This window comes from Acipenser ruthenus, chromosome 30 (genome assembly GCF_902713425.1).
Source record: "Acipenser ruthenus chromosome 30, fAciRut3.2 maternal haplotype, whole genome shotgun sequence".
NCBI classification, from domain to species: domain Eukaryota; kingdom Metazoa; phylum Chordata; class Actinopteri; order Acipenseriformes; family Acipenseridae; genus Acipenser; species Acipenser ruthenus.
Genome location: NC_081218.1, coordinates 10258547 through 10286517, shown reverse-complemented (window position 1 = coordinate 10286517; position 27971 = coordinate 10258547). Strand labels below are relative to the sequence as shown.

Here is a 27971-nt window from a genome sequence, read left to right as displayed (position 1 = left end):
TATCAAACTCATGGGATAGTAACAACAGCTTTAGAAGCAACTGATTTTCAAACGGAATTGTTAATAAAATGATCCGATAATGCTTTGAAATTGAGTCGATGAGGTCGTTAATGAACGAATTTCTCAATAAAAAGCTTAACTGTCGCAGGTCATGTACATGACTTCCTTTCTCAACACCTAGATAAAGGGAACTCGTTAATCAAAATGCATGCTAACGAGATCAAGAAAAAGCTTTCAGGCTGTGTCTGTCCTCTGCGTCGCACTGGCCGACATGCAGATAGAAGGGGAAAAATTATATGTTTTTTTAATCAGAAATATATATATATTTTTTTTCATTTGTATGGGCCAGGGGGGAAGTAAGCCATCTACGTAGGCTTGATTGGAATTGATTTTCTTATGTTGACATCTGCTTTTGTCTGTATTTTAGTAAGTACGATTGTAGGTTATAAATATTTTTTTTTTTTTCTTTTTTTTATAAATTTAGTCGTCGCCAATTATTTTTACCCCGGTTTTCACCCCAATTTAGCATGCCCAATTATTATCTGTATCCCCGGCTCACCGCTCGCAACCCCCCCGCCGACTCGGGAAACGGAGGCTGGAACACGCGTCCTCCGAAACGTGCTCCTTCCAAGCCGTCATTTTTCGCACTGCAGATCCACAGCAATGCCACCAGACCTATAGTGCCGGAGGACAACACAGATCTGGCGGCTCCGCTGCAGAGCCACAGGCGCCCTATCGGCCACAGGGGTCGCTGATGCGCGGCGAGCCGTGGATTCCCCTGCCGACCTAAACCCTCCCTACCCGGGCAGCGCTCAGCCAATTGTGCGCCGCCCCCTAGGAACTCTCGGTCACGGTCAGCTGTGACATAGCCTGGATTCGAACCTGCGATCTCCAGGCTATAGGGCACATCCTGCGAGGAGCGCCTTTACTGGATGCGCCACTCGGGAGCCCACTTGTAGGTTATAAATAAATATGTTTCAAGTGCCATTTGTGTTTGTAGTTGTTAGGTATTATGCATGTATACTATAAATGTAACATTTCATTATATATTTATTAAGCTTTTAAAATTACGATAGACCCCAATACACAATTTGTTTATAATTGTTCGGTGAATTCCTCTAATCGTGCTGAATGCATTTTCTCTGGTACTCTTTGCTCGCCAGACTGGAATTGTATCTCTATTTCATTTGAATCGGTAAAGAAACAATGCTGTAGAATTTAAACATTAACTATTACTACTAAAAAATTCATTCTTCTTCTTCATAATAATAATAATAATAATAATAATAATAATAATAATAATAATAATAATAATAATCATTGTGACAGCATGCAGATCTGTAAATAACCAGATAAGGGAGTTTTTCAACACAGATATTTCGGTTTGTGGGTTTGTGGTTTGTGCAACTCACTCATGGAAAAGTCCCTGTTCTGTGTTTTCTTTGCTTAGGATTGGGTGCTTCCAAGTTTAGCCACACTAATGAATCACTGAGCAGATCGAGACAGCATGGGCACTTTTGTCATTGGCAGGGGTGCTTTCCATTCTTGCTGCAGAAGACTAAAAACACGATTATCAACCAACCAAAAATGCACCTGTCCATCTGTCTGTCACACTCTACCTGGTGAGCATACAACTGCCTTCAGTTTTCATGAATCTTCCCCAAGCTAGTGCAGTGTTCTCACTCTATAAGGCAGAACTTTATTCCACCAGCACTTTCATTCTTGATATGAGGGGGACCACAAACTATACGATTCAGAGACGAATGACTTACCATCCAGCACACTCTGTAGTAGAGAGGTTTAGTGTGGGTCTTACGCTGAGGTCAGTGTTATTTACTCATCAGCCACTCCATTACAATATGAGTTTGCTTAATCACTCAACACGTTCAAGACAGAGTTATTGTGGAATAAAAAATAAAAAAAAAAACACAAAGAGTTAGATTTTTGTATAACCTTTAATCAATTTAACAATTTGCTTTTAGAATTATGATTTACATGATTTTAAATCAGCTCCATGTATGTTTTTGTTTTTATAACACACCCTCTCTCACAGCGTGTGGAGGGTGAAACCCAGGCTAGCATTGCAGCTGTTCTGGTTGGTTGGTTCAAGGTGTGTTATAAAGGGATTGGACGGAGGCCGCAGTGAATGGGAGGGGCTTAAGCAGCAGCGGCGAATCCAACGCTGTTGTTCTGCATGTCGAATACGGAGTAATACTGCCTCAGGAACACGTCTCCCAGAATCCACATGACCTGGCCATTCTGGGAAGACAGGTAAGTACCCATGATGCCGCTGGTGCAGTACTGTTGTCCGTTCTGGTAGTTCTAGAGGAAGAGAGAAAGAAGAATATCAGGGGGGAAACAACAAAGTTAGTAAAAACAACACTTTGTGTTTAATAGTAGTTTCTGTGGGCAAGATCTGTCGTGTGGAGGGTGTTCTCTCACACAAAACTGCCCAATCACATCCTATAAAATAAGAGACACCCCACACACAATGTAATAACCTGCAATCAAGACAGAACACTGGATTCTCTGTAAGGCACAGAGGAAAGGGACATTACTTACAACGATGGTGTAGGCAGATGGGGGCAGGGGGAAGTTCACTCCATTGATGTTAAAGGTAATAGTAGGCATGTTAGCCAGGTTGTTGCAATCAATAATGTACTGAAAATAACAAGAAACAAACATTAGGATTATACAGCACGTATTGCAAATCAAACCTAAACCCTTGACAGATGCAAAACACACCAAAATATATATTTTAAATGGAGTCTCCATGAATAGATTTTTGAAACCGCATAGAAGTTTTTGACTTTTTTTATTTGAGATGTTTTTGTTACACTTATAATTGCTCTGTAAAAATGCAATCATTGCACAGATGGAATGCAACCTCACGTTTAATTACAAAATGACAATTATAAAAAAAAAAAATACAAAAATAAGGACGTTGCTACAGTCTTTTGTACCCAGTATTTACACACATGGTTGAAAGAAAAATGCAACCACAGTGCAATTAAAAAAATTAATAAAAGTACAGTACAGCTTACAATTTGTATGTAGATTGAGCTGCGATTTAATTCCTAGTTACAGTGGAGACTGGTTATGCTGAATTCCAGTGTACTCACCTCCCCATTCTCGTTAGCCTGAGCTCCAATGTACTGCTGCAGGTATCCCAGGTACTGCTGAGGGCAGGCGAGGAGGGAAGTGCCTGTGTCCACAATACTTTGACATCCCCCCTGGCACCAGTCAGTCTCCTGGTTGTTGATGGAGAAACTAAAAAATAAACACAAATATCAGGGGCGTTACATCGATTTGTTTTTAGAATGAAATGTGGGTTTTGGTCAGAAAAAATCAAAGTTAAATTGTGTTTTTGTTATTACATAAACCAAGTTTACTTTCATCTTGTAAACGGGCATTTTTAGGTTTGCTAAAGAAATACATTAATTTATGACTGGAAAAATAGTCGCTTCTAATAAAACATTATGCATATTCAAAATGGTGTTCATGTTTACCAATGTAAATTGCAGTTGTTGATACTGATCTGTTAGGAATGTGTCGCTATATAAGACTGTGTACATCAAGGTGTACATGAAGTTAGAGTAAGGTTTTGGGTAAAATGTATTACTAACTGGCACTGTAATGTTTATTTGTGTAAAAGAGCATTCTATAAGTGTAACGGGACCAATGCTTCAATGCAAAAATACACATGCGATGCCAGTGACACCTGCAGAAAGACCTGCAGTCGCACCGCACAGAGCAACTGGCAATTCCCAGCAAAGTGTGTCCATGAGCCGACCTCCATCGGGCTTTACATTCTCTCCAGTCCTTTTCTATTTTTTTCTCAGTAATACACACCAATGCTGTTTCTATTATTTGGGCATCTCTATATTCTTTAAATATTAAAAACATATTAAAAACTGTTTCATATTTTTTGTGGCGATAGTAACGCATTAAATGAAATTTAATAGTAAATTCTATCAAACATTTTGACGTGTTTTGTTTTTAATTGCTATGACATTAAACACTAAACATTAATCATCTTTACAAACTCCATCAACTTAAATTAAAATGTCTTTCCTTTTGGATTTGACTTTACTTAAATGAAGGGAAAAGTTAACAGATGAATGGGATTCGGTAGGACTTCTATCATTTACCATTTCTTAAATGATTTGCCATCAGAGTTGACTAAAATGTTTAATGAGGTCTCCCCACTCCACATTGACAGTCTCCCTGTTGTCTTGGTGAATCTCATCAGCTTTCTAGCCTGGTGAGTGTGGTGGCCCTGACAAACATACAAACAGTTTCAAGCTTGAACTTTAAGTGGTTGTTGCTTTCAAAGCAAGTCTGAAATGGTTTCATTTGGAGCAGTCTGGAGACGTATTGAAGCCAGCAATGCCTCTGAAGTGCTGTTTGAAATGTAGAGCTTCCGCCTGTATGCAATGGCATGGTCAGGTTAAGGTAGAGAGAGATAAGGAAGGAGGACCTACCCATTAATTTCAATCTGCCAGTACATCTGATTGGTGACGTCACTACAGTAGATGTCACCAGTGTATCGGCTCTGATCAACACCTCCAAATGTCATCTCACTGCCTTGGGCCTCATTCCTGAAAAAAAACAGCAACAAAATAATGCATTCATAAAAAGGAAACATTTTAGTTAAAAAATGCAGTATTGGGGCTAACATACCGACTCAGGTAGAAAGCGAAAACGTTGGCATTAAGCATGTTATTCTGCATCATGGTGTCCATAACAGTGGGCTGTCCTTGTACAGACTCGCTGGGGTACGCCAGGCCGAGGATGCCATCATATCCAACATACATAAAGTTGGTGCCCGGCTCATTGGTGCTCAGACCCACCTCCTGGTTAGTGAGGGTAATGCCTCCGACCTGAGCAAGAAGAGTCAAGGGTTAGACTGAGCAGCACTGCGCAGAGGCAGGTGTGTCAAATCTGTGAACTCTTTACTCCCTACATTTTATTACAACAAAGAGCTACACCTTATGGTAGGAACAACCTTCAGTTAGGGAACTGTGCAGTCTGAACATCGTTCGTGTTCAGGGGGAGTAACTACGCGATAAAACTGCTGAGAGACTCACTTTAGTCTAGTATAGCATAGGAGTTGCCAAATATTTACACTCATGCCACCTGGAGCACACATAATGAACAGCAACATTAATAAAAATAAAAAAACAGAAACAGTAGCTGGTGTGTCTGGATATCCAAACATACATTCTTATTCTTCCTGGGTATTTCTCTACCCACACATCCCTGTCTCTGTGTATCTGAAGCCTGGAGTACTCACAGTGACAGTGTCGTAGCCGAAGACCCCAGTGAGGCTCCCAGTGCCGTATTGCAGGGAGAAGGTCTGCCCATTACTGGACCAGGTGGAGGACTGAGTGGGGTTGAACCTAGGTATGTTTGCTGAGAAACAAAGAGAAGTGCGTCAGAAGGTCAGAAGGTGTAATAATAACCAAAGGATTTTTTTATTTTTTTTTACGAATTACAGTTTTGCTGTTGATCTATTTTTTCCCCAGAACTTATTTTCACTTTAACTCAGGTAAGGCAAATTCATTCCACTACATTTCTGCTGCAGCACATGCTGTCAGTGTTAAAGTGAAAAAACAAAAGCATGGAAAGTGTAATATGGAGGAGACCCTGTACTTACTGCAGGCCTGGCTGCTGCAGTACGTAGAGGCAACCCAGAGGTTGGAGGATCCGGTGTCAAACAGGACATAAAAAGACTGTGCTGGGGTCCCGATGGTGATGGGCCCATAATAGGACATCTGCAACAACAAACAAGGAAGAGGCGACGTTAGATTAGGACTGCTTATCTGTGCTGCCGGTGACCTGACAATGGTTTGCAAGTGGAGTAAAACAAATGGGTTCTGCAGTGATTCTGTGCTGGCTTCCAGCCCCCAACTTCAAAAGGAATGTCTTTAACAGAAGGCACTGAGAAAGGGTTGTCACTGAATTTACTGTGTTTCTTTTTGCAGTTCATTGAGTGTTTTACAGTTGCGGGTGAAACGAGTATGTAAGGACGTACATCACCATAGTTCAAGAGAGGTGCGTTGCTGGTGGTTGCGTAGGCATTGGGGTGCAGGCCTTTGTACTTGAGGCCAGGATCAGTGTAATGGATTGCCTTCAGATTCCCGCTATCCTTCATCTGCTGGCGGACAGACTTGAACTTCCTCAGAGGGACCCTGGAGGCAAGAAGCGCACATCGTTTTAATTTCTCACATAAAAACATCAAAGCAACATACAGCACGGTGTGATGCATATGAGGAAAATGCCCACAATGCATAAGTGTTGAAAAGCATGAAAGTGTTCTCACCTGATAAGTCCCTCTGACAGAGTCAAACACGCCAAAGCAACGATCAGCCACTTCATCATCTTTCCCAACCACTTCCTCTGCGTTCCTGGATGCACTGAAACTGGGGCTGAGCAGCCACTTTTATACCATCCAGGACGCCCTCACATCCCTCCAATCTAATCAGACGACTGTATTTAACAAAACACCAGCACCCTATTTTTGACTGTTCAAAATTACTTGCCCACTGGGGGTTACTTGTGTGTGCGCGTGCAAGCACTTAGCAAATGCCAATACAAGGTTAGTTTTATCACCTAATCTACATCGTTCTGTGTTTGTCCTGCCTTTTCTATTCAAAAGTGACCTTGAAATAAAATAAATATTTGAGGAACATCACAAGCATGTTATTTACAGCAATTAGGTTTATTGTTAAAAATAAAATGAAAAACTTTCATTTGTGATGAAATTCATGCACTGGATTTAGCAAATATTTAACCCCATACCGGAGTCCTGGCACTGCTGGGATCTTTTTTAAAGGCATCATTATTTGTCGAATTTTACAGACATATTGTTACGAAAGAAGGAATTCAAGGAAATGGCTGGATGAAATATCCAGTCTAAAACTCAAGTCTTTTTCACAGTGGGCTTTTGTACGCACTCTCAAAATTCCAAATTCACTTTAAACTAAGGACAGGAATGCCCAGTGCTGTATTGCCCCATTCTCTTTACATGGTTTGTATTGTAACCCCATGTGTCTCTAAGACTGTGCTGTGCTGAACATGATGTACTTCCTGGATGGGTTTCAAATGTAATGCACAGCCCAGCCCACAGCTCCCACATTGTAAACTAATCCCACTGCTCACACCAATTCTCTCCCTGTCCAGGATTTTTAAAGGGATTACTCCACAAAATCCACAACAAACCTACACCACGAGATTATAAAGTACTGAAGGAAAATTAAAATCCCCAAAAAGGTGATCTACTGAGTTAATTCATACTTCCAGAAAACTAGGGGAGGGGGGTTTAGAGCTGCACAGGCATGTCACTCCTAGAGCCTAGATCATTCACTCAGTGGGATGTCGAGGTAGGACAAAAATGTATCATCTTACCCCATGTAAGGTAAAATATACCCTGCCAGCACAGCCGAACGCTGCTGCACCCCTTTAAATAGATACAGGCTTTCTACTCTTGGTTTAATCTTGGTTTCATCCTAGAAAGAGCAGCTTTGAATTTTGGGGTAGGGGTCTGTACAACGACCATTGGACACCAAGAATACATATGAACAAGTCCAGGAGCAGACAGCAGGGAACCACACAACTTGATCAGAGCTCCAGGATCATTGCTCTGCTTTACTGTTACTGGCAGCAACTGCTCAGCAGCACTACACTGAATCCTATTGAACTAGCTTATTTTTCCACCTGAGATTGCCACCACTAACCTTCGACCAGATATTGTCTTGTGGTCTGGATCAGCACGCCTTGTTCACCCGGTAGAGTTAACAGTGCCATGGGATGATGCTGTGGATGAGGCGTATGAGAGGAAGAAACTTCGGTACGCTCAACTATCTGCTGAAGTGGAACACCGAGGATGTAGAGTCCAGGTTTACCCAGTGGAGGTGGGTTGTCGAGGATTTATGGCACACTCTACAACCCAGTTTCTCAGAGACGTTGGATTCAGTGGCCAAGACTGGATTTGCACAGTGAAGAACTTATCTGAAGCAGCAGAGAGGAGCAGCAACTGGCTGTGGTTGAGATGGAAAGATTCTGGTTGGGGATCTTAAGCACAATAGAAGGAAAGAAACGCTGATGTACAGGTAAGTAAGCTGGGCTGAGTTGAGTGTGGGACGGAGGGAGGTGTTGCTGGGAATTCAGAATCAATGTTGAGCCCTCTTGAGGTGTCGTGGGCTAGTCGACGAAATACAGAGAATGGAAGGTGCCCACTTGAAGACCCTAGAGATGTACCCTACTTAGCTCAATCTAGACAATTGTCATGCTGATGCACTGGGGAGAACGCACTGTGGTTGATCCCCGGAGCCAGCATCGCAGCCATTGTGTGTGCTGATGCGCTGGGGAGGCAAAATAAGCTGATCCCTGGAGCAGGCATTACACTTCAGCCATCAACACCAGACAGAAGGAAATCTACATCATCAGATGGAAGGAAACACAAATGGATGGAGACGCAGATGGATCACATTAGTTTACTGTAAAGCTACGTTTTAGTTGGTGCTTATCTTGGCGAGAGCCGAGTTCAAATCAGCATGAAGTTTTAACATCTACTCTCGTGTAATGGAAATCATGGAGATCTGGATACGTCCAGTGACTGCTATGAATAGTGCAGCTGGCAACAAGGGAAAGACCTTGTGACAGCCTGGAGAGCCAGCCGACAGGAGGAAAGACACCCCATTGGGGCTGACAAGGGTTAGCTAACCTTGTCGGCAGTATCCAGCTCTTTCATTCATGTTGTGAGGTGGAACACACATAGCACAGCCTCATAATAGTGACTATAGACTACAGCACAATGAAGGGGCAGTGGTGTACTGTAATCGATTAGTACACTGTGCTTTTACCGTGGTATAGTTCAGTAAACTTTTATAATGATGCCTAATATAGACTTCATGCTAATCTGGTCCTGCTGTGTAGGTTCTAAGGGAGGCTTAACATTGTCTTGGAGGTCAAATTCAATGCAAATGCAATGATCGCAGCTTGATAGTGTAATCAATTTGCATTTCAGCCATTGAATTAAATGGAAATGCAAGGGCTGGATGCAAACCACAAACCATACGATTCAGAGACGAACGACTTACCATGCAGCGCGCTCTGTAGATGAGAGGTTTAGTGTGGGTCTTTCACTGATGTCAGTGTTATTTACTCATCCCCCACTAGGAGGAGATCCATTACAATATGCGTTTGCTTACTCGCTTAACACGATCAAGACACCATTATGGTGTATTAAAAAATAAAAAAAGAATACACAAAGAGTTAGATTTTTGTATAACCTTTAATCAATTTAACAATTTGCTTTTAGAATTATGATTTATATGATTTAAAATCAGCTCCATGTATGTTTTTATTTGTATAACACACCCTCTCTCACAGCGTGTGGAGGGTGAAACCCAGGCTAGCATTACAGCCGTTCTGGTTGGTTGGTTCAAGGTGTGTTATAAAGGGATTGGACGGAGGCCGGAGTGAATGGGAGGGGCTTAAGCAGCAGCGGCAAATCCAACGCTGTTGTTCTCCCTGTCGTAGACGGAGTAATACTGCCTCAGGAACACATCTCCCAGAATCCACAGGGGCTGGCCGTTCTGGGAAGGCAGGTAGGTACCCATGATGCCGCTGGTGCAGTACTGTTGTCCGTTCTGGTTGTTCTGGAGGAAGAGAGAAAGAAGAATGTCAGGGGGGAAAATATCAGAGCAATGCATAGTGAGTTGAATTAGGGTTTATAAAAGAAACTAAACTTGAACGTGTTTGCACACATGTACCAGTAATGTTTGAAGGTATGGATGCCCTGTATTGAATCCCGATAATTATAAATCATGTAAAAACCAGCCAATAAGTATTTCTCTAAATTCTAATTGCATCTCATCCTATGTTGAGATGTCATCCTGTGCATGAACACAGGCCAATATTCTAAAGTTACTAAAAACAATACTTTGTGTTTAATAGTAGTTTCTGTGGGCAAGATCTGTCGTGTGGAGGGTGTTCTCTCACACAAAACTGCACAATCACATCCTATAAAATAAGAGACACCCCACACACAATGTAATAACCTGCAATCAAGACAGAACACTGGATTCTCTGTAAGGCACAGAGGAAAGGGACATTACTTACAACGATGGTGTAGGCAGATGGGGGCAGGGGGAAGTTCACTCCATTGATGTTAAAGGTAATAGTAGGCATGTTAGCCAGGTTGTTGCAATCAATAATGTACTGAAAATAACAAGAAACAAACATTAGGATTATACAGCACTGTGGCAATGTGCCCCGCCCCTGTGTGCATTTGTGTGTTATGTGTATGTATGTATGCGTGCGTATGTTAATGTTGGTGTATAGTCATTGGTACACGGGATATAAACGGGTCTGTGTTTCACGTGTATTTAAAAAGTGTATATTTGTATTTAGGCACGGGATGGCACATCACGCACGTGCATTTAAAATATAATATGTGAACACGGGGTTTCACGTAATGAATTCACGTGCTGGGATTCAAGTGAATAATTAATTAGTAATTGAATCCCAGCACAACAGTATAAATAGATGCACGTTTAGTCACTCGTGGTTAGGGGTTCGGTGAGTGGAGAACGAGTGTGGAGAAGGCGAAATTAAATAATAAGAAAGAACGTAAATATAAAAGTGAATAACTGTCTCACTCACCGTGTTTCGTTTGTCTGTCTGTGCAGTCCTGTTTACTGTGTAGTCCGTTTTGTTTGTCTTTTTATTTTGGCGTGTAGTGCCGTGTCCCGTGTTTTTGTGTTTAAAACCCTTTTATTTTCTGTTCTGTTGATTAAATCCTGAGCGCGATCACGCGCTCAGCCTCACCAAAACCCCAAGTCTCTGTCTGTTTGTGTTCCTGTTTCTGGTCTGACGCCACCCACTCCGGCCGTCTTTGTGACAAGCACGTATTGCAAATCAAACCGAAACCCTTGACCGATGCAAAACACACCAAAATATATATTTTAAATGGAGTCTCCATGAATAGATTGTTTTTGTAACTGCATAGAAGTTTTTGACTTTTTATTTGAGATGTTTTTGTTACACTTATAATTGCTCTGTAAAAATGCAATCATCGCACAGATGGAATGCAACCTCACGTTTAATTACAAAATAACAATTATAAAAAAAAAATACAAAAATAAGGACGTTGCTACAGTCTTTTGTATCCAGTATTTACACACACGGTTGAAAGAAAAATGCAGCCACAGTGCAATTAATGACATGTAAAAGTACAGTACGGCTTACAATCTGTATGTAGATTGAGCTGCCATTTAATTCCTAGTTACAGTGGAGACTGGTTATGCTGAGTTCCAGTGTACTCACCTCCCCATTCTCGTTAGCCTGAGCTCCAATGTACTGCTGCAGGTATCCCAGGTACTGCTGAGGGCAGGTGAGGAGGGAAGTGCCTGTGTCCACAATAGCCTGGCAGCCCCCGCTGCACCAGCCAGTCTCCTGGTTGTTGATTGAGAAGCTAAAAAATAAACACGGTTAGGCTTGATCTTTAATTGGTCGTTGCTTTCAAAGCAAGTCTGAAATGGTTTCAGTTGGAGCGGTCTGGAGACGTATTGAAGCCAGCAATGCCTGTGAAGTGCTGTTTGAAATGTAGAGCTTCCGCCTGTATGCAATGGCATGGTCAGGTTAAGGTAGAGAGAGATAAGGAGGACCTACCCATTAATTCCAATCTGCCAGTACGTCTCACTAGTGACGTCAGTCCAGTAGATGTCACCAGTGTATTGGCTCTGATCTACACCTCCAAATGTCACCTCGCTACCTTGGGCCTCATTTCTGAAGAAAAACAGCAACAAAATAATGCATTAATAAAAGAAAGTCCAACTGTATCTATAACAAGTTATAAATGATATCATAAACTGCTGTAGAATTATTACCTATCCCTTAAATAATACATAAGAACATACGAACATAAGAAAGTTTACAAACGAGAGGAGGCCATTCAGCCCATCTTGCTCGTTTGGTTGTTAGTAGCTTATTGATCCCAGAATCTCATCAAACAGCTACTTGAAGGATCCCATGGTGTCAGCTTCAACAACATTACTGGGGAGTTGGTTCCAGACCCTCAGAATTCTCTGTGTAAAAAAGTGCCTCCTATTTTCTGTTCTGAATGCCCCTTTATCTAATCTCCATTTGTGACCCCTGGTCCTTGTTTCTTTTTTCAGGTCAATATTTATAATGCACATTTTTATTGCCTGCATGCAGTACTTTACACTTTTCTCTATTAAATGTCATTTGCCATGTGTCTGCCCAGTTCTGAATGGTGTCTAGATCATTTTGAATGACTTTTGCTGCTGCAACAGTGGTTGCCACTCCTCCTATTTTTGTGTTGTCTGCAAATTTAACAAGTTTGCTTACTATACCAGAATCTAAATCATTAATGTAGATTAGGAAGAGCAGAGGACCTAATACTGGTACCTGTGGTACTCCACTGGTTACCTCACTCCATTTTGAGGTTTCTCCTCTAATCAGTACTTTCTGTTTTCTACATGTTAACCACTCCCTAATCCATATGCATGCATTTTCTTGAATCCCTACTGCATTCAGTTTGAGAATTAATCTTTTATACGGGACACATAATACAATACAGTATTGGGGCTAACATACTGGCTCAGGTAGAAGGCAAAAATGTTGGCCTGCAGCAAGTTCTGCTGCATCATGGTGTCCATGACAGGGGTCTCTCCTCCTGCAGCGATGCTGGGGTAGGCCAGGCCCAGGATGCCATCAAACTGGGCGTACACAAAGTTGGTGCCGGGCTCATTGGTGCTCAGACCCACCTCCTGGTTGCTGATGGCAATGCCTCCGATCTGAGCAGCAGGAGAGTTAGTGGTTAGACTGAGCAGCACTGTGCAGCGGCAGACCTGTCAAATCTGGGAACTATTTACGTATGATTACAAGAAAATCAGAACACAAGTTGTATTTATCTAATTTGATACATTCTAAATCAATATTTAACAGAAAAAAATGTAAATGCTTTGGTTGGGCTACAAACTGCTGAGTCCTATTTTGAATACAATAATAAGACCAGTGAAATTTTAAGCCAGCTACAAAGCCCAACACAATTAAAATGGATATTTATCATCACTGTGGGGAAGAAAACACCAAGAAATGTATCAGTTAGGCTTCAGTTTCTTATTTTACATTGAGGTGTCATAAAAGTATCTGAAGGGCTGTAATTGTAGAATTAACATTTACATTTAGACTTAACCTTTGCTGTTAACAAATGCCACTAGATTGCACTTAAAAATGCTCAAAAAAGCTACAAAGTAGCCTGTCCTCAAATGAGGACAATTGCACTTAATGAGTTAAATTAGGAAGAACCGTCAGTTAGGGAACTGTTCCACCAGAATGCTGAGAGAGTCAGTGTAGTCTCGTACAGTGTAAGAGCAGCCAGATTACATCTTACAAAATATTTACACTAACGCCACCTGCAGGATATCTAATGAACAGCATCATTAATTTAAAAAAAAAAAAAAAAACACCAGCATATAGTAGAACTGAATAGGAACTAATAAGTGTGTCTAGATACCCAAACAGACGTTCTTATTCTCCCTGGGTATTTCTCTACCCACACATCCCGGTCTCTGTGTATCTGAAGCCTGGATTACTCACAGTGACAGTGTCGTAGCCGAAGACCCCAGTGAGGCTCCCAGTGCCGTACTGCAGGGAGAAGGACTGCCCATTACTGGACCAGGTGGAGGACTGAGAGGGGTCGAACACAGGGTGGTTTGCTGAAAAACAAAATAGAATTGTGTCAAAGGTGTTTTACTGTTGCTATTGATCTATTTGTTCTGCAGACCTCATTTTCACTTTGACTCAGGCGAAGCAAATTAATTCTATTACATTTGTGCTGCAGTACATACTTCTTGTGTTAGAGGGAAATATGACCCCACCCAAGCCCTACACTGCCTGTAGGAATCTAAAGTCTGATGGGGGCCTAATTATTAAGTTAAAGTGAAAAAACAAAAGCATGGAAAGTGTAATATGGAGGAGACCCTGTACTTACTGCAGGCCTGGCTGCTGCAGTACGTAGAGGCAACCCAGAGGTTGGAGGATCCGGTGTCAAACAGGACATAAAAAGACTGTGCTGGGGTCCCGATGGTGATGGGCCCATAGTAGGACATCTGCAACAACAAACAAGGAAGAGGCGACGTTAGATTAGGACTGCTTATCTGTGCTGCCGGTGACCTGACAATGGTTTGCAAGTGGAGTAAAACAAATGGGTTCTGCAGTGATTCTGTGCTGGGTTGCAGCCCCCAACTTCAAAAGGAATGTCTTTAACGGAAGGCATTGAGAAAGGTTTGTCATTGAATTTACTATGTTTCTTCATGCAGTTCATTGAGTGTTTTAGTGTTGCGGGTGAAACGAGTATGTAAGGACGTACATCAGCGTAGTTCATGAGAGGCTCGTTGGTGGAGGTGGCGTAGACATTGGGGTGCAGGCCCTGGTACTTGAGGCCAGGATCAGTGTAATGGATTGCCTTCAGCTTCCCGCTATCCTTCATCTGCTGGCGGACAGACTTGAACTTCTTCAGAGGGACCCTGGAGGCAAGAAGTGCACATCGTTTTAATTTCTCACATAAAAGCATCAAAGCAACATACAGCACGGTGTGATGCATATGAGGAAAATGCACACAATGCATAAAAGTGTTGAAAAGCATGAAAGTGTTCTCACCTGATAAGTCCCTCTGACAGAGTCAAACACGCCAAAGCAACGATCAGCCACTTCATCATCTTTCCCAACCACTTCCTCTGCGTTCCTGGATGCACTGAAACTGGGGCTGAGCAGCCACTTTTATACCATCCAGGACGCCCTCACATCCCTCCAATCTAATCAGACGACTGTATTTAATAAAACACCTGCATCCTATTTTTGACTGTTCAAAATGACTTGCCCACATAATGTTTTTAATCTTATAGATAAAAAGTGCGGGGTCATCGGTTAATATAGTGAATATAAACACTGTAGAGCAGGTTGTCTATAGGTAGTGCTGCGTCTGATAGCTAGCAATTAAAGTGCTTACAGTCATGCACACATTGATAACTTTTTATAACTTGTGATAACCAGTGGAAATGACTTTTAATTATTGTGCAGAGTGGAAAAACAATTATTGTTTATGTATAACTATACATTGAGCACTTCAAACATGAATTGATAAAAGGAGATGTTGTCAAAATGGAAATATGAGCGTATGAGATGTTAGCCATTTATATAAAAAAAATGTTTTAGATTGATTAAACTTTAGCACATAGCGGTAGACCAGGAGTCTAATGATCTTAACATCCATCCTAAAAGAAAGACAGAATGAATATTTTTAAACTTGAATTGTTTGTATTTGTTAAGCTCCTGAATGAATTGTAATAACGTGACTTACAGCTTTTTCAATGCTTTATTTTATCGTGTGATTTATAACATCAATGATTGTTCACTTGTTCAGCACAGCAGTGTAAACTGCATGCTGGGGAGCACAGGGGCTTCAGTTGCTGAGTTTTCATTGGAGGGTATTAATCAGGGCTTTGTGCCCTTGCTCTGTATGAATTCACGAGTAGTGAAATAAAATAAATACATTCAATTAATAAACAGAGTATCATCTTACTGAAGGAACCCCATGTCAAGTGCAGCACAGCAGAGCGAGAGCCTTCATGGTGACTCCACAAGCAGGCCTGGATAGATCACATGGGAAGACCTTTTGTTGGTTTAGATAATGACAGAGTTTGCATAAAAGTTGCTTATAGTAGACATGGATTAAGCAATAAGACCCAACATAAGGAAGTCCTGCCAGGTTTGAAGGATCAGTTTCTTCTTCTGGTTATTCCAGACATGGAGAGCTTTCCACCATCATATCACATCCACAGTACCAGACTGCCATACTGAGTCACACTACGGTGAAATGTGGTCCTGAAACTCTAAAACATTACTGGACATCATATATGTCTGCACGTGTGCATGCGTGTGTACCTTTAAAGACATATGTGGGGGGAGAAAAGCTAATTTAACACATACACGTGCCTGACAGAAATACTGTAGCTGATTCAGATTCAGTTTCATGCAGAAATTATTTGGTGTTGTGAGAAGCAAATAAAATGCACAAAACATCCTTCTGGCTTTTTTGTCTTTATTCAATATACATTTTTCAGTGCACATTAAATTATGATACAGCATTTCCTGCCCATGTTTGACTGGTCTCACACTGTTTTAGTACAGTTCCATACAGAAAGTAGAAATGGTATGAAATGAGGCTATAGCTTCAATAGAACAGTTACAGTGTACATATATGTATATTATAATACAATTATTAGATTTCCATAAAACAGAAACATCAAGAGAAAAAAATACAAAATAATTATATTTTTTAAAAATCTTGTAATTCCTCAAAGGGAATGTCCATCTTAAATACTCAATACTTCATACATATATATATATATATATATATATATATATATATATATATATATATATATATATACACACATATACCGTATATAAATATATATATATATATATATATATATATATATATATATATATATATATGTATATATATATATATGTATATATATATATGAAACAAGTACCGGTACTAAAGTTATAATACAGTAAGGAACTAGTTCTCTCTAGTGTTTGCTGAGGGAGAATAGGACAGCCCTTTGTGGTGTAACCCCTTTCAGAGCCCTGGACTCAAAGCTTCATTCAAACACAGCTCCCCATTCCCCACTCAAAGTCAGGACCAGTCTGTGAATGCCTGGCTGCACAGGAGTCACTTGAATGAGTTACAGGAGGGCTTTTGGTCCTGTTCAAAGACCTGATGCTTTACAAAGGATAACCCACTAGATAATTTGGCACAATTGACATTACTGGGCATGGGGTGCGGAGGTCTGGACTGGGGTGCACTTACCAAACTACAAAGGGAAAGCTGTAGCTCAATTCATAGTTTGTTGTTGGAATTAGCATTGTTTTTTCATTGCAACTGTTTTAAATGCAAAATGCACTCCCACTGGGGGTTACTTGTGTGTGCGCGTGCAAGCACTTAGCAAATGCCAATACAAGGTTAGTTTTATCACCTAATCTACATCGTTCTGTGTTTGTCCTGCCTTTTCTATTCAAAAGGGACCTTGAAATAAAATAAATATTTAAGGAACATCGCAAGCATGTTATTTACAGCGATTAGGTTTATAGGTTTATTATTCAAACTGTGCAGGAATCAAATATTTAATTTGCGATCAAATTCAAGCGCTGGATTTAGCAAATATTTAACCCCATACCGGAGTCCTGGCACTGCTGGGATCTTTTTTAAAGGCATCATTATTTGTCGAATTTTACAGACATATTGTTACGAAAGAAGGAATTCAAGGAAATGGCTGGATGAAATATCCAGTCTAAAACTCAAGTCTTTTTCACAGTGGGCTTTTGTACGCACTCTCAAAATTACAAAGCTCCCACATTGTAAACTAATCCCACTGCTGACACCAATTCCCTCCCTGTCCAGGATTTTTAAAGGGATTACTCCACAAAAAACAACACAAACCTACACCACGAGATTATAAAGTACCGAAGGAAAATGAAAATCCCCAAAAAGGTGATCCAGCGAGTTAATTCATACTAGGGGAGGGGGTTTAGAGCTGCACAGGCATGTCACTCCTAGAGCCTAGATCATTCACTCAGTGGGATGTCTGAGTAGGACAAAAATGTATCATCTTACCCCATGTAAGGTAAAATGTACACTGCCAGCACAGCAGAACACCACTGCACCCATTTAAATAGATACAGGCTTTCTACTCTTGGTTTAATCTTGGTTTCATCCTAGAAAGAGCAGCTTTGAATTTTGGGGGAGGGGTCTGTACAAGGACCATTGGACACCAAGACTACATATGAACTAGTCCAGAAGCAGACAGCAGGGAACCACACAACTTGGGTCAGAGCTCCAGGATCATTGCTCTGCTTTACTGTTACTGGCAGATGGGGCTCCTTCAGTAAGATGATGCTCTGTTTATTAATTGAATGTATTTATTTTATTTCACCACTCGTGAATTCATACACAGCAAGGGCACGAAGCCCTGATTAATACCCTCCAATGAAAACTCAGCAACTGAAGCCCCTGTGCTCCCCAGCATGCAGTTTACACTGCTGTGCTGAACAAGTGAACAATCATTGATGTTATAAATCACACGATAAAATAAAGCATTGAAACAGCTATAAGTCACGTTATTACAATTCATTCAGGAGCTTAACAAATACAAACAATTCAAGTTTAATAAAATATTCTTTCTGTCATTCTTTTACGATGGATGTTAAGATCATTAGACTCCTGGTCTACCGCTATGTGCTAAAGTTTAATCAATCTAAAACATATTTTTTTTATAAATGGCTAACATCTCATACGCTCGTATTTCCATTTTGACAACATCTCCTTTTATCAATTCATGTTTGAAGAGCTCGATGTATAGTTATACATAAACAATATTTGTTTTTCCACTCTGCACAATAATTAAAAGTCATTTCCATTAGTTATCACAAGTTATAAAAAGTTATCAATGTGTGCATGACTGTTAGATCTGTCTTGCTGACGGCTTGGTTTTAAGTTTCTAAGGTACCCAGACCTCAGCGATTATTTCAGTTCAATTCAAAGTGCCAGTGGTTTGGGAATTGGCTGTTGCATTCAAGTGTACTTTTTTGTTTGTATTTTTTCTTATATAGCTTTTAATTTCAGTTTATTGAAATGTATAGTAACTCTTACTCATTTTAGAATCCTAAACTAACTAAATAAATAAACTAGCAATCAGCTGTAAAACGAAGCCTACCTGTTGGTATTTATCCTGTGAAATGCCTGGCGGGGTTACATACAAATCGGTTTTTTATATTCCCCTGTGCTCAAATAAACCCAGATAAGCCTGAAGCTGTTGCCATTGCTACCTTTTCTTAAAAGTGCCAAAGCTCCTGTCACATTGCCAAACCGCTAAATAAACAGTACTTCACAATGCTTTAAAAAAAAAAAAAAAGAGCTTCAATGTCTTTCCTGTGCCGGATACAACTTCATTGATATGTGTATTGTTTGTATTTATTTATTTATTTCTTAATGTAAGTGTTACTATAGCTTTATCCTTAACAGCCAATCCAAGAAGCCTCATCTTGTTTCTAAACGCCTCCCGTCTCCATGTTCTGTTCTCACTCCCCGGCCTGCGTGCCAGCTTTAGTTTGGTGGCAAATATTCCCGATTCCCTCATTTACAATCCGATATCCTTAACTCTCTCTTGTGCATGCACTTGTCATTACTTATTATTATTATAACTATTTTTTTGTATTTGTACAGATGCACGTCTTGTGAGTACTAAAGTATTCCATTTAGCTGTAAATATTTGCTGTTTGTTCTCGTCTGTCTGTATGTCAGTCTATCTGTCGGTGTGCTATTGTGAGAATTCTTTAGCTAACGCAAGTCTTACGTTACTAGGATCCATGGGAGTGTTTAGGGTTTAATGCACCACAGCCTCAAAAGCTTTCAGAATGTATCCCAATGGGGGGCTTGGGAGGGGCTGTTTTACGTGGGCTAGCTTCAAAACACAAGGTTTGTGTGACTGTAACTATTGCTGATTTCTGGTTACATGTGTATCAAAGGATTGTGACCTGCATCATTGTATTCGATACCAGGGATTGTGTAGAGAATACTTTCTCCGGGCACTGGCCTTAATCTTTGGGGGTTCAAAATGGGTAGACACCAGTCCCTCTGAGCCTGACCAGCAGCCTTATTCTGGGCTGATGACCCTAAATGTATATCACTATTGTCCTTCAATACTCTGGGTAACAAAAGAAACTGGCAGCACATTGACAGCTGTACTTCAGAACACTGCAAAGTAGACCCCTTTTTCAGGTTTAATTCAGGCTCTACATTAGATTGGTGAAAGCTAGAACTAGCTTATTTTTCCACCTGAGATTGCCACCACTAACCTTCGACCAGATATTGCCTTGTGGTCTGGATCAGCACGCCTTGTTCACCTGGTAGAGTTAACAGTGCCATGGAAGGATGCTGTAGATGAGGCGTATGAGAGGAAGAAACTGCGGTACGCTCAACTAGCCGCTGAAGCAGAACAGCAAGGATGGAGAGTCCAGGTTTACCCAGTGGAGGTGGGTTGTCAAGGATTTGTGGAACACTCCACAACGTGGTTTCTCAGAGACGTTGGATTCAGTGGCCAAGACTTGCGTCACACAGTGAAGAACTTATCTGAAGCAGCAGAAAGGAGCAGCAACTGGCTGTGGTTGAGACGGAAAGATTCTGGTTGGGGATCTCAAGCACAATAGAAAGAAAGAAACGTTGATGTAAGGGTAAGTAAGCTGGGTTGAGTTGAGTGTGGGACGGAGGGAGGTGATGCCGGGACGTCAGAATAACTGTTGAGCCCTCTTGAGGTGTCGTGGGCTAGTCGACAAAATACAGAGGATGGAAGGTGCCCACTTGAAGACCCTAGAGATGTACCCTACTTAGCTCAATCCAGACAATTGTCATGCTGATGCGCTGGGGAGACCGCACTGTGGTTGATCCCCGGAGCCAGCATTGCAGCCGTTGTGTGTGCTGATGCGCTGGAGCAGGCATTACACTTCAGCCATCAACACCAGGCAGAAGGATATCTACATCATCAGATGGAAGGAAACACAAATGGATGGAGATGCAGATGGATCACATTAGTTTACTGTAAAGCTACGTTTTAGTTGGTGCTTATCTTGGCCTGAGCCGAGTTCAAATCAGCATGAAGTTTTAACATCTACTCTCGTGTAATGGAAATCATGGAGATCTGGATACGTCCAGTGACTGCTGTGAATAGTGCAGGTGGCAACAAGGGAAATACCTTGTAACAGCCTGGAGAGCCAGCTGACAGGAGGAAAGACACCCCATTGGGGCTGGCAAGGGTTAGCTAACCTTGTCGGCAGTATCCAGCTCTGTGTTTACAGGATGCTGGAGACACCCACCCAAGGCTTCTAAGAAATTAAAGAGAAAAATACCCCTAGAGTCTGCGAGAGCAGGGGCGGAAGATGACTCAATGTTGGACAACACAGTTATCGACTTAGGAACGGAAACGGATGAGTATTTCACAAAAGACTAGTTCAAGATCTGCAGTTAGTAAAAACATGGAACTCCAGGTTTGTGTCTGCGGCTAGAGCAAGTACGACAATGGTCAGAAGATTCATCAAGGGAGAATGAAATGCTTGAGGGAGAAGGGTTAAGGGCCTCGCATTGAGCAGTACTTCTTGGCAGATTACTGAGGCACTGACAATAGCAACCTACCAAAGGTCAAGCAGTTCAATTAAGTGATATCTTTACATAATGAACTATGTATAAGATGAATAACTGAAGATCAATAGAAAATATATATGAAGCATACAAGGCATGCACTGTCCTTCTCCTCAGTAATGGATCTTTACATTCACCAGTCCAAACCACAAGTGCAGCCCTTTATTCCATGATACCAGCTGTAATGTAGCATGGTCGTGGCTCCCATTTACTCACTAATGCCATTCCACCAGCACTTTCATTCGTGTTGTGAGGTGGAACACACATAGCACAGCCTCATAACTGTGACTATAGACTACAGCACAATGAAGAGGCAGCGGTCTGCTGTAATCGATTACTACACTGTGCTTTTACCGTGGTATACTGCAGTAAACTTTAATAATGATGCCTAATATAGACTTCATGCTAATCTGGTCCTGCTGTGTAAGTTCTAAGGGAGGCTTAACATTGTCTTGGAGGTCAAATTCAGCTACCTCCAGACCCTTATCTCTCCCTACACCCCCACTCGACCTCTCCGCTCCGCCTGCACTAGAAGACTGGCTCTACCTCCTCTACGCTCCCCTGCCTCCAGAGCCCGCTCCTTCTCCACCCTCACTCAGCAGTGGTGGAATGACCTTCCTACAGATGTCAGGACTGCCCAGTCCCTGACCACATTCCGGCACCTCCTTAAGACTCACCTCTTCAGACAGCACCTGTAGAACTCCTCTGTTTTTCCCCTGGGACACTTAACACCCTTCTTTAAATGTTTTTTACTTGCTCTTATCTGCCCCCTATTTTACTGCATTTAATCCTGTACTTCAGAGTACTGTAATCTGCCAAGTGTTTAATCTGTAGTATTTTGTATTTAATCATATCCTGATGTAACTATCACTGACACTGTTATCTGCTATATTATTGAATTGTATTTTGTCACACATGTACTTGCTTGAACCAAAGTCATTGTATTTATCTTGCTCTTAATGGTATTATTATTTGTACTGTGATACTTGAAATGCATTTGCTTACGATTATAAATCGCCCTGGATAAGGGCGTCTGCTAATAAATAAATAATAATAATGCAAATGCAATGATTGCAGCTTGATATTGTAATCAATTTGCATCTCAGCCCATTGAATTAAATGGAAATGCAAGGGCTGGACGCAAACCACAAACCATACGATTCAGAGACGAACGCCTTTTCATGCAGCACGCTCTGTAGATGAGAGGTTTAGTGTGGGTCTTAGGCTGATGTCAGTGTTATTTACTCATCCCCCACTAGGAGGCGATCCATTACAATATGCGTTTGCTTACTCGCTTAACACGATCAAGACACATTATTGTGGATTAAAAAAAAAAAAAAGACTTCACAGAGAGTTAGATTTTTGTATAACCTTTAATCAATTTAACAATTTGCTTTTAGAATTATGATTTACATGATTTTAAATCAGCTCCATGTATGTTTTTATTTGTATAATGCACCCTCTCTCACAGCGTGTGGAGGGTGAAACCCAGGCTAGCATTGCAGCTGTTCTGGTTGGTCGGTTCAAGGTGTGTTATAAAGGGATTGGACGGAGGCTGGAGTGAATGGGAGGGGCTTAAGCAGCAGCGGCGAATCCAACGCTGTTGTTTTGCCTGTTGTAGACGGAGTAATACTGCCTCAGGAACACATCTCCCAGAATCCACAGGGGCTGGCCGTTCTGGGAAGGCAGGTAGGTACCCATGATGCCGCTGGTGCAGTACTGTTGTCCGTTCTGGTTTTTCTGGAGGAGGAGAGAAAGAAGAATGTCAGGGGGGAAAACATCAGAGCAATGCATAGTGAGTTGAATTAGGGTTTATAAAAGAAACTAAACTTGAACGTGTTTGCACACATGTACCAGTAATGTTTGAAGGTATGGATGCCCTGTATTGAATCCCGATAATTATAAATCATGTAAAAACCAGCCAATAAGTATTTCTCTAAATTCTAATTGCATCTCATCCTATGTTGAGATGTCATCCTGTGCATGAACACAGGCCAATATTCTAAAGTTACTAAAAACAATACTTTGTGTTTAATAATAGTTTCTGTGTGCAAGATCTGTCGTGTGGAGGGTGTTCTCTCACACAAAACTGCACAATCACATCCTATAAAATAAGAGACACCCCACACACAATGTAATAACCTGCAATCAAGACAAAACACTGGATTCTCTGTAAGGCACAGAGGAAAGGGACATTACTTACAACGATGGTGTAGGCAGATGGGGGGAGAGGGAAGTTCACTCCATTGATGTTAAAGGTAATAGTAGGCATGTTAGCCAGGTTGTTGCAATCAATAATGTACTGAAAATAACAAGAAACAAACATTAGGATTATACAGCACGTATTGCAAATCAAACCGAAACCCTTGACCGATGCAAAACACACCAAAATATATATTTTAAATGGAGTCTCCATGAATAGATTGTTTTTGTAACTGCATAGAAGTTTCTGACTTTTTATTTGAGATGTTTTTGTTACACTTATAATTGCTCTGTAAAAATGCAATCATTGCACAGATGGAATGCAACCTCACGTTTAATTACAAAATGACGACTATAAAACAAATGGACAGAAATAAGGACGTTGCTAAGGTCTTTTGTACCCAGTATTTGCACAAGGGGTTGAAAGAAAAATGCAAACACAGTGTAATTAAGGACATATCAAGTACTGTACTGCTTACAATCTGTATGTAGATTGAGCTGTGATTTAATTCCTAGTTACAGTGGAGACTGGTTATGCTGAGTTCCAGTGTACTCACCTCCCCATTCTCGTTAGCCTGAGCTCCAATGTACTGCTGCAGGTATCCCAGGTACTGCTGAGGGCAGGTGAGGAGGGAAGTGCCTGTGTCCACAATAGCCTGGCAGCCCCCTTTGCACCAGCCAGTCTCCTGGTTGTTGATTGAGAAGCTAAAAAATAAACACGGTTAGGCTTGATCTTTAAGTGGTTGTTGCTTTCAAAGCAAGTCTGAAATGGTTTCATTTGGAGCGGTCTGGAGACGTATTGAAGCCAGCAATGCCTGTGAAGTGCTGTTTGAAATGTAGAGCTTCCGGCTGAATGCAATGGCATGGTTCAGGTTAAGGTAGAGAGAGATAAGGAGGACCTACCCATTAATTCCAATCTGCCAGTACAACTCACTAGTGACGTCAGTCCAGTAGATGCTGCCAGTGTATCGGCTCTGATCAACGCCCCCAAATGTCACCTCGCTGCCTTGTGCCTCATTTCTGAAAGAAAACAGCAACAAAATAATGCATTAATAAAAGAAAGTCCAACTGCATCTATAACAAGTTGTAAATGATATCATAAACTGCTGTAGAATTATTACCTATCCCTTCAATAATACAGTATTGGGGCTAACATACCGGCTCAGGTAGAAGGCAAAAACGTTGGCCTGCAGCAAGTTCTGCTGCATCATGGTGTCCATGACAGGGGTCTCTCCTCCTGCAGCCAAGCTGGGGTAGGCCATGCCCAGGATGCCATCAAACTGGGCGTACACAAAGTTGGTGCCGGGCTCATTGGTGCTCAGACCCACCTCCTGGTTGCTGATGGCAATGCCTCCGACCTGAGCAGCACAAGAGTTAGTGGTTAGACTGAGTAGCACTGTGCAGCGGCAGACCTGTCAAATCTGGGATCTCTTTACTCTACGTGTTATTACAGGAAGAATCAGTTAGGCTTCAGTTTCATATTTTATATTGAGGCGTCATAAACGTATCTGAAGGGCTGTAATTGTAGAATTAACAGTTACATTTAGACTTAACTTTTGCTGTCAACAAAATTAGAGGAAGTTATCATAACGATATAGTTAAAGAGAACATGTAAATAACAGGTAGATGCCACTTAAAAATGCTCCAAAAAGCTGCAAAGTAGCCTGTCCTCAGATGAGGACAATTGCACTAATGGGTTAATAGGAAGAACCATCAGTTAGGGAACTGTTCCACCAGACTGCTGAGAGAGTCAGTGTAGGAGCAGCTAGATTACATCTTACAAAAATATTTACACCAATGCCACCTGCAGGATACCTAATGAACAGCATCATTAATTTAAAAAAAAAAAAAAACACCAGCATATATTAGAACTGAATAGGAACTAATAAGTGTGTCTAGATACCCAAACAGACGTTCTTATTCTCCCTGGGTATTTCTCTACTCACACATCCCCATCTCTGTGTATCTGAAGCCTGGAGTACTCACAGTGACAGTGTCGTAGCCAAAGACCCCAGTGAGGCTCCCAGTGCCGTACTGCAGAGAGAAGGACTGCCCATTACTGGACCAGGTGGAGGACTGAGAGGGGTTGAACACAGGGTGGTTTGCTGAGAAACAAAAGAGAATTGTGTCAAAGGTGTTTACTGTTGCTGTTGATCTATTTGTTCAGCAGACCTCATTTTTACTTTGACTCAGGCGAAGCAAAATAATTCTACTACGTTTCTGCTGCTGTACATGCTGTAAGATCACTTCTTGTGTTAGAGGGAAATATGACCCCACCCAAGCCCTACACTGCCTGTAGGAATCTAAAGTCCAATGGGGGCCTAATTACTAAGTTAAAGTGAAAAAACAAAAGCATGGAAAGTGTAATATGGAGGAGACCCTGTACTTACTGCAGGCCTGGCTGCTGCAGTACGTAGAGGCAACCCAGAGGTTGGAGGATCCGGTGTCAAACAGGACATAAAAAGACTGTGCTGGGGTCCCGATGGTGATGGGCCCATAATAGGACATCTGCAACAACAAACAAGGAAGAGGCGACGTTAGATTAGGACTGCTTATCTGTGCTGCCGATGACCTGACAATGGTTTGCAAGTGGAATAAAACAAATGGGTTCTGCAGTGATTCTGTGCTGGCTTCCAGCCCCCAACTTCAAAAGGAACGTCTTTAACGGAAGGCATTGAGAAAGGTTTGTCATTGAATTTACTATGTTTCTTCATGCAGTTCATTGAGTGTTTTAGTGTTGCGGGTGAAACAAGTATGTAAGGACGTACATCAGCGTAGTTCATGAGAGGCTCGTTGGTGGAGGTGGCGTAGACATTGGGGTGCAGGCCCTGGTACTTGAGGCCAGGATCAGTGTAATGGATTGCCTTCAGCTTCCCGCTATCCTTCATCTGCTGGCGGACAGACTTGAACTTCTTCAGAGGGACCCTGGAGGCAAGAAGTGCACATCGTTTTAATTTCTCACATAAAAGCATCAAAGCAACATACAGCACGGTGTGATGCATATGAGGAAAATGCACACAATGCATAAAAGTGTTGAAAAGCATGAAAGTGTTCTCACCTGATAAGTCCCTCTGACAGAGTCAAACACGCCAAAGCAACGATCAGCCACTTCATCATCTTTCCCAACCACTTCCTCTGCGTTCCTGGATGCACTGAAACTGGGGCTGAGCAGCCACTTTTATACCATCCAGGACGCCCTCACATCCCTCCAATCTAATCAGACGACTGTATTTAATAAAACACCTGCACCCTATTTTTGACTGTTCAAAATGACTTGCCCACATAATGTTTTTAATCTTATAGATAAAAAGTGCGGGGTCATCGGTTAATATAGTGAATATAAACACTGTAGAGTAGGTTGTCTATAGGTAGTGCTGCGTCTGATAGCTAGCAATTAAAGTGCTCACAGTCATGCACACATTGATAACTTTTTATAACTTGTGATAACTAATGGAAATGACTTTTAATTATTGTGCAGAGTGGAAAAACAATTATTGTTTATGTATAACTACACATCGAGCTCTTCAAACATGAATTGATAAAAGGAGATGTTGTCAAAATGGAAATACGAGCGTATGAGATGTTAGCCATTTATATAAAAAAAAATGTTTTAGATTGATTAAACTTTAGCACATAGCGGTAGACCAGGAGTCTAATGATCTTAACATCCATCCTAAAAGAATGACAGAATGAATATTTTTAAACTTGAATTGGTTGTATTTGTTAAGCTCCTGAATGAATTGTAATAACGTGACTTACAGCTGTTTCAATGCTTTATTTTATCGTGTGATTTATAACATCAATGATTCTTCACTTGTTCAGCACAGCAGTGTAAACTGCATGCTGGGGAGCACAGGGGCTTCAGTTGCTGAGTTTTCATTGGAGGGTATTAATGAGGGCTTCGTGCCCTTGCTCTGTATGAATTCACGAGTAGTGAAATCAAATAAATACATTCAATTAATAAACAGAGTATCATCTCACCGAAGGAACCCCATGTCAAGTGCAGCACAGCAGAGCGAGAGCCTTCATGGTGACTCCACAAGCAGGCCTGGATAGATCACATGGGAAGACCTTTTGTTGGTTTAGCTAATGACAGAGTTTACATAAAAGTTGCTTATAGTAGACATGGATTAAGCAATAACACCCAACATAAGGAAGTCCTGCCAGGTTTGAAGGATCAGTTTCTTCTTCTGGTTATTCCAGACATGGAGGGCTTTCCACCATCATATCACATCCACAGTACCAGACTGCCATACGGAGTCACACTGCGGTGAAATGTGGTCCTGAAACTCTAAAACATTACTGGACATCATATATGTCTGCAAGTGTGCATGCGTGTGTACCTTTAAAGCCATATGTGGGGGGAGAAAAGCTCATTTAACACATACGCGTGCCTGCCAGAAATACTGTAGCTGATTCAGATTCAGTTTCATGCAGAAATTATTTGGTGTTGTGAGAAGCAAATAAAATGCAC

General features: G+C 41.4%; 3 protein-coding genes across 3 annotated transcripts; all 3 read right to left on the bottom strand.

Annotated features, from left to right (window-relative positions):
* Positions 1-1980: 1980 nt before the first annotated feature.
* On the bottom strand, positions 1981-5777 carry LOC131702771 (gastricsin-like). The gene is made up of 7 exons (XM_059004912.1): positions 5660-5777; positions 5297-5415; positions 4684-4883; positions 4485-4601; positions 3123-3270; positions 2563-2661; positions 1981-2322 (listed from the first exon to the last, which is right to left on the bottom strand). Exons 1-7 carry the CDS (start codon positions 5775-5777, stop codon positions 2158-2160), a joined length of 966 nt encoding a protein of 321 aa, XP_058860895.1. The 3' UTR covers positions 1981-2157.
* A 3544-nt stretch (positions 5778-9321) lies between these two features.
* On the bottom strand, positions 9322-14839 carry LOC117396750 (gastricsin-like). The gene is made up of 9 exons (XM_059004909.1): positions 14695-14839; positions 14405-14561; positions 14027-14144; positions 13633-13751; positions 12628-12827; positions 11680-11796; positions 11335-11482; positions 10129-10227; positions 9322-9665 (listed from the first exon to the last, which is right to left on the bottom strand). Exons 1-9 carry the CDS (start codon positions 14751-14753, stop codon positions 9501-9503), a joined length of 1182 nt encoding a protein of 393 aa, XP_058860892.1. The 5' UTR covers positions 14754-14839; the 3' UTR covers positions 9322-9500.
* Positions 14840-22779: 7940 nt separating this feature from the next.
* Positions 22780-26806, bottom strand: LOC131702794 (gastricsin-like). Its single transcript, XM_059005071.1, has 9 exons — positions 26556-26806; positions 26266-26422; positions 25888-26005; positions 25484-25602; positions 24656-24855; positions 24401-24517; positions 24055-24202; positions 23499-23597; positions 22780-23035 (listed from the first exon to the last, which is right to left on the bottom strand). The coding sequence occupies exons 1-9, from the start codon at positions 26612-26614 to the stop codon at positions 22871-22873; spliced, it is 1182 nt and encodes a 393-aa protein (XP_058861054.1). The 5' UTR covers positions 26615-26806; the 3' UTR covers positions 22780-22870.
* Between the last annotated feature and the right edge of the window lie 1165 nt (positions 26807-27971).

Bases quoted from the DNA above. Each gene is read 5' to 3' on its own strand.
- LOC131702771 (XM_059004912.1), bottom strand. From the start codon at position 5,777: ATGTCCTATTATGGGCCCATCACCATCGGGACCCCAGCACAGTCTTTT. The intron at 4,602-4,683 runs GTATGTTAGCCC...GTTTTTTTTCAG, and splicing joins TTCGCTTTCTACCTGAGTCG to GAATGAGGCCCAAGGCAGTG. The intron at 2,323-2,562 runs GTAAGTAATGTC...CTCTTCCTCTAG, and splicing joins CATCTGCCTACACCATCGTT to AACTACCAGAACGGACAACA.
- LOC117396750 (XM_059004909.1), bottom strand. From the start codon at position 14,753: ATGATGAAGTGGCTGATCGTTGCTTTGGCGTGTTTGACTCTGTCAGAG. The intron at 10,228-11,334 runs GTGAGTACACTG...TGTTATTTTCAG, and splicing joins AGGCTAACGAGAATGGGGAG to TACATTATTGATTGCAACAA. The intron at 9,666-10,128 runs GTAAGTAATGTC...CTCTTCCTCCAG, and splicing joins CATCTGCCTACACCATCGTT to AACAACCAGAACGGACAACA.
- LOC131702794 (XM_059005071.1), bottom strand. From the start codon at position 26,614: ATGATGAAGTGGCTGATCGTTGCTTTGGCGTGTTTGACTCTGTCAGAG. The intron at 26,006-26,265 runs GTACGTCCTTAC...TTGTTGTTGCAG, and splicing joins CTCTCATGAACTACGCTGAT to ATGTCCTATTATGGGCCCAT. The intron at 25,603-25,887 runs GTAAGTACAGGG...TTTGTTTCTCAG, and splicing joins CTGCAGCAGCCAGGCCTGCA to CAAACCACCCTGTGTTCAAC.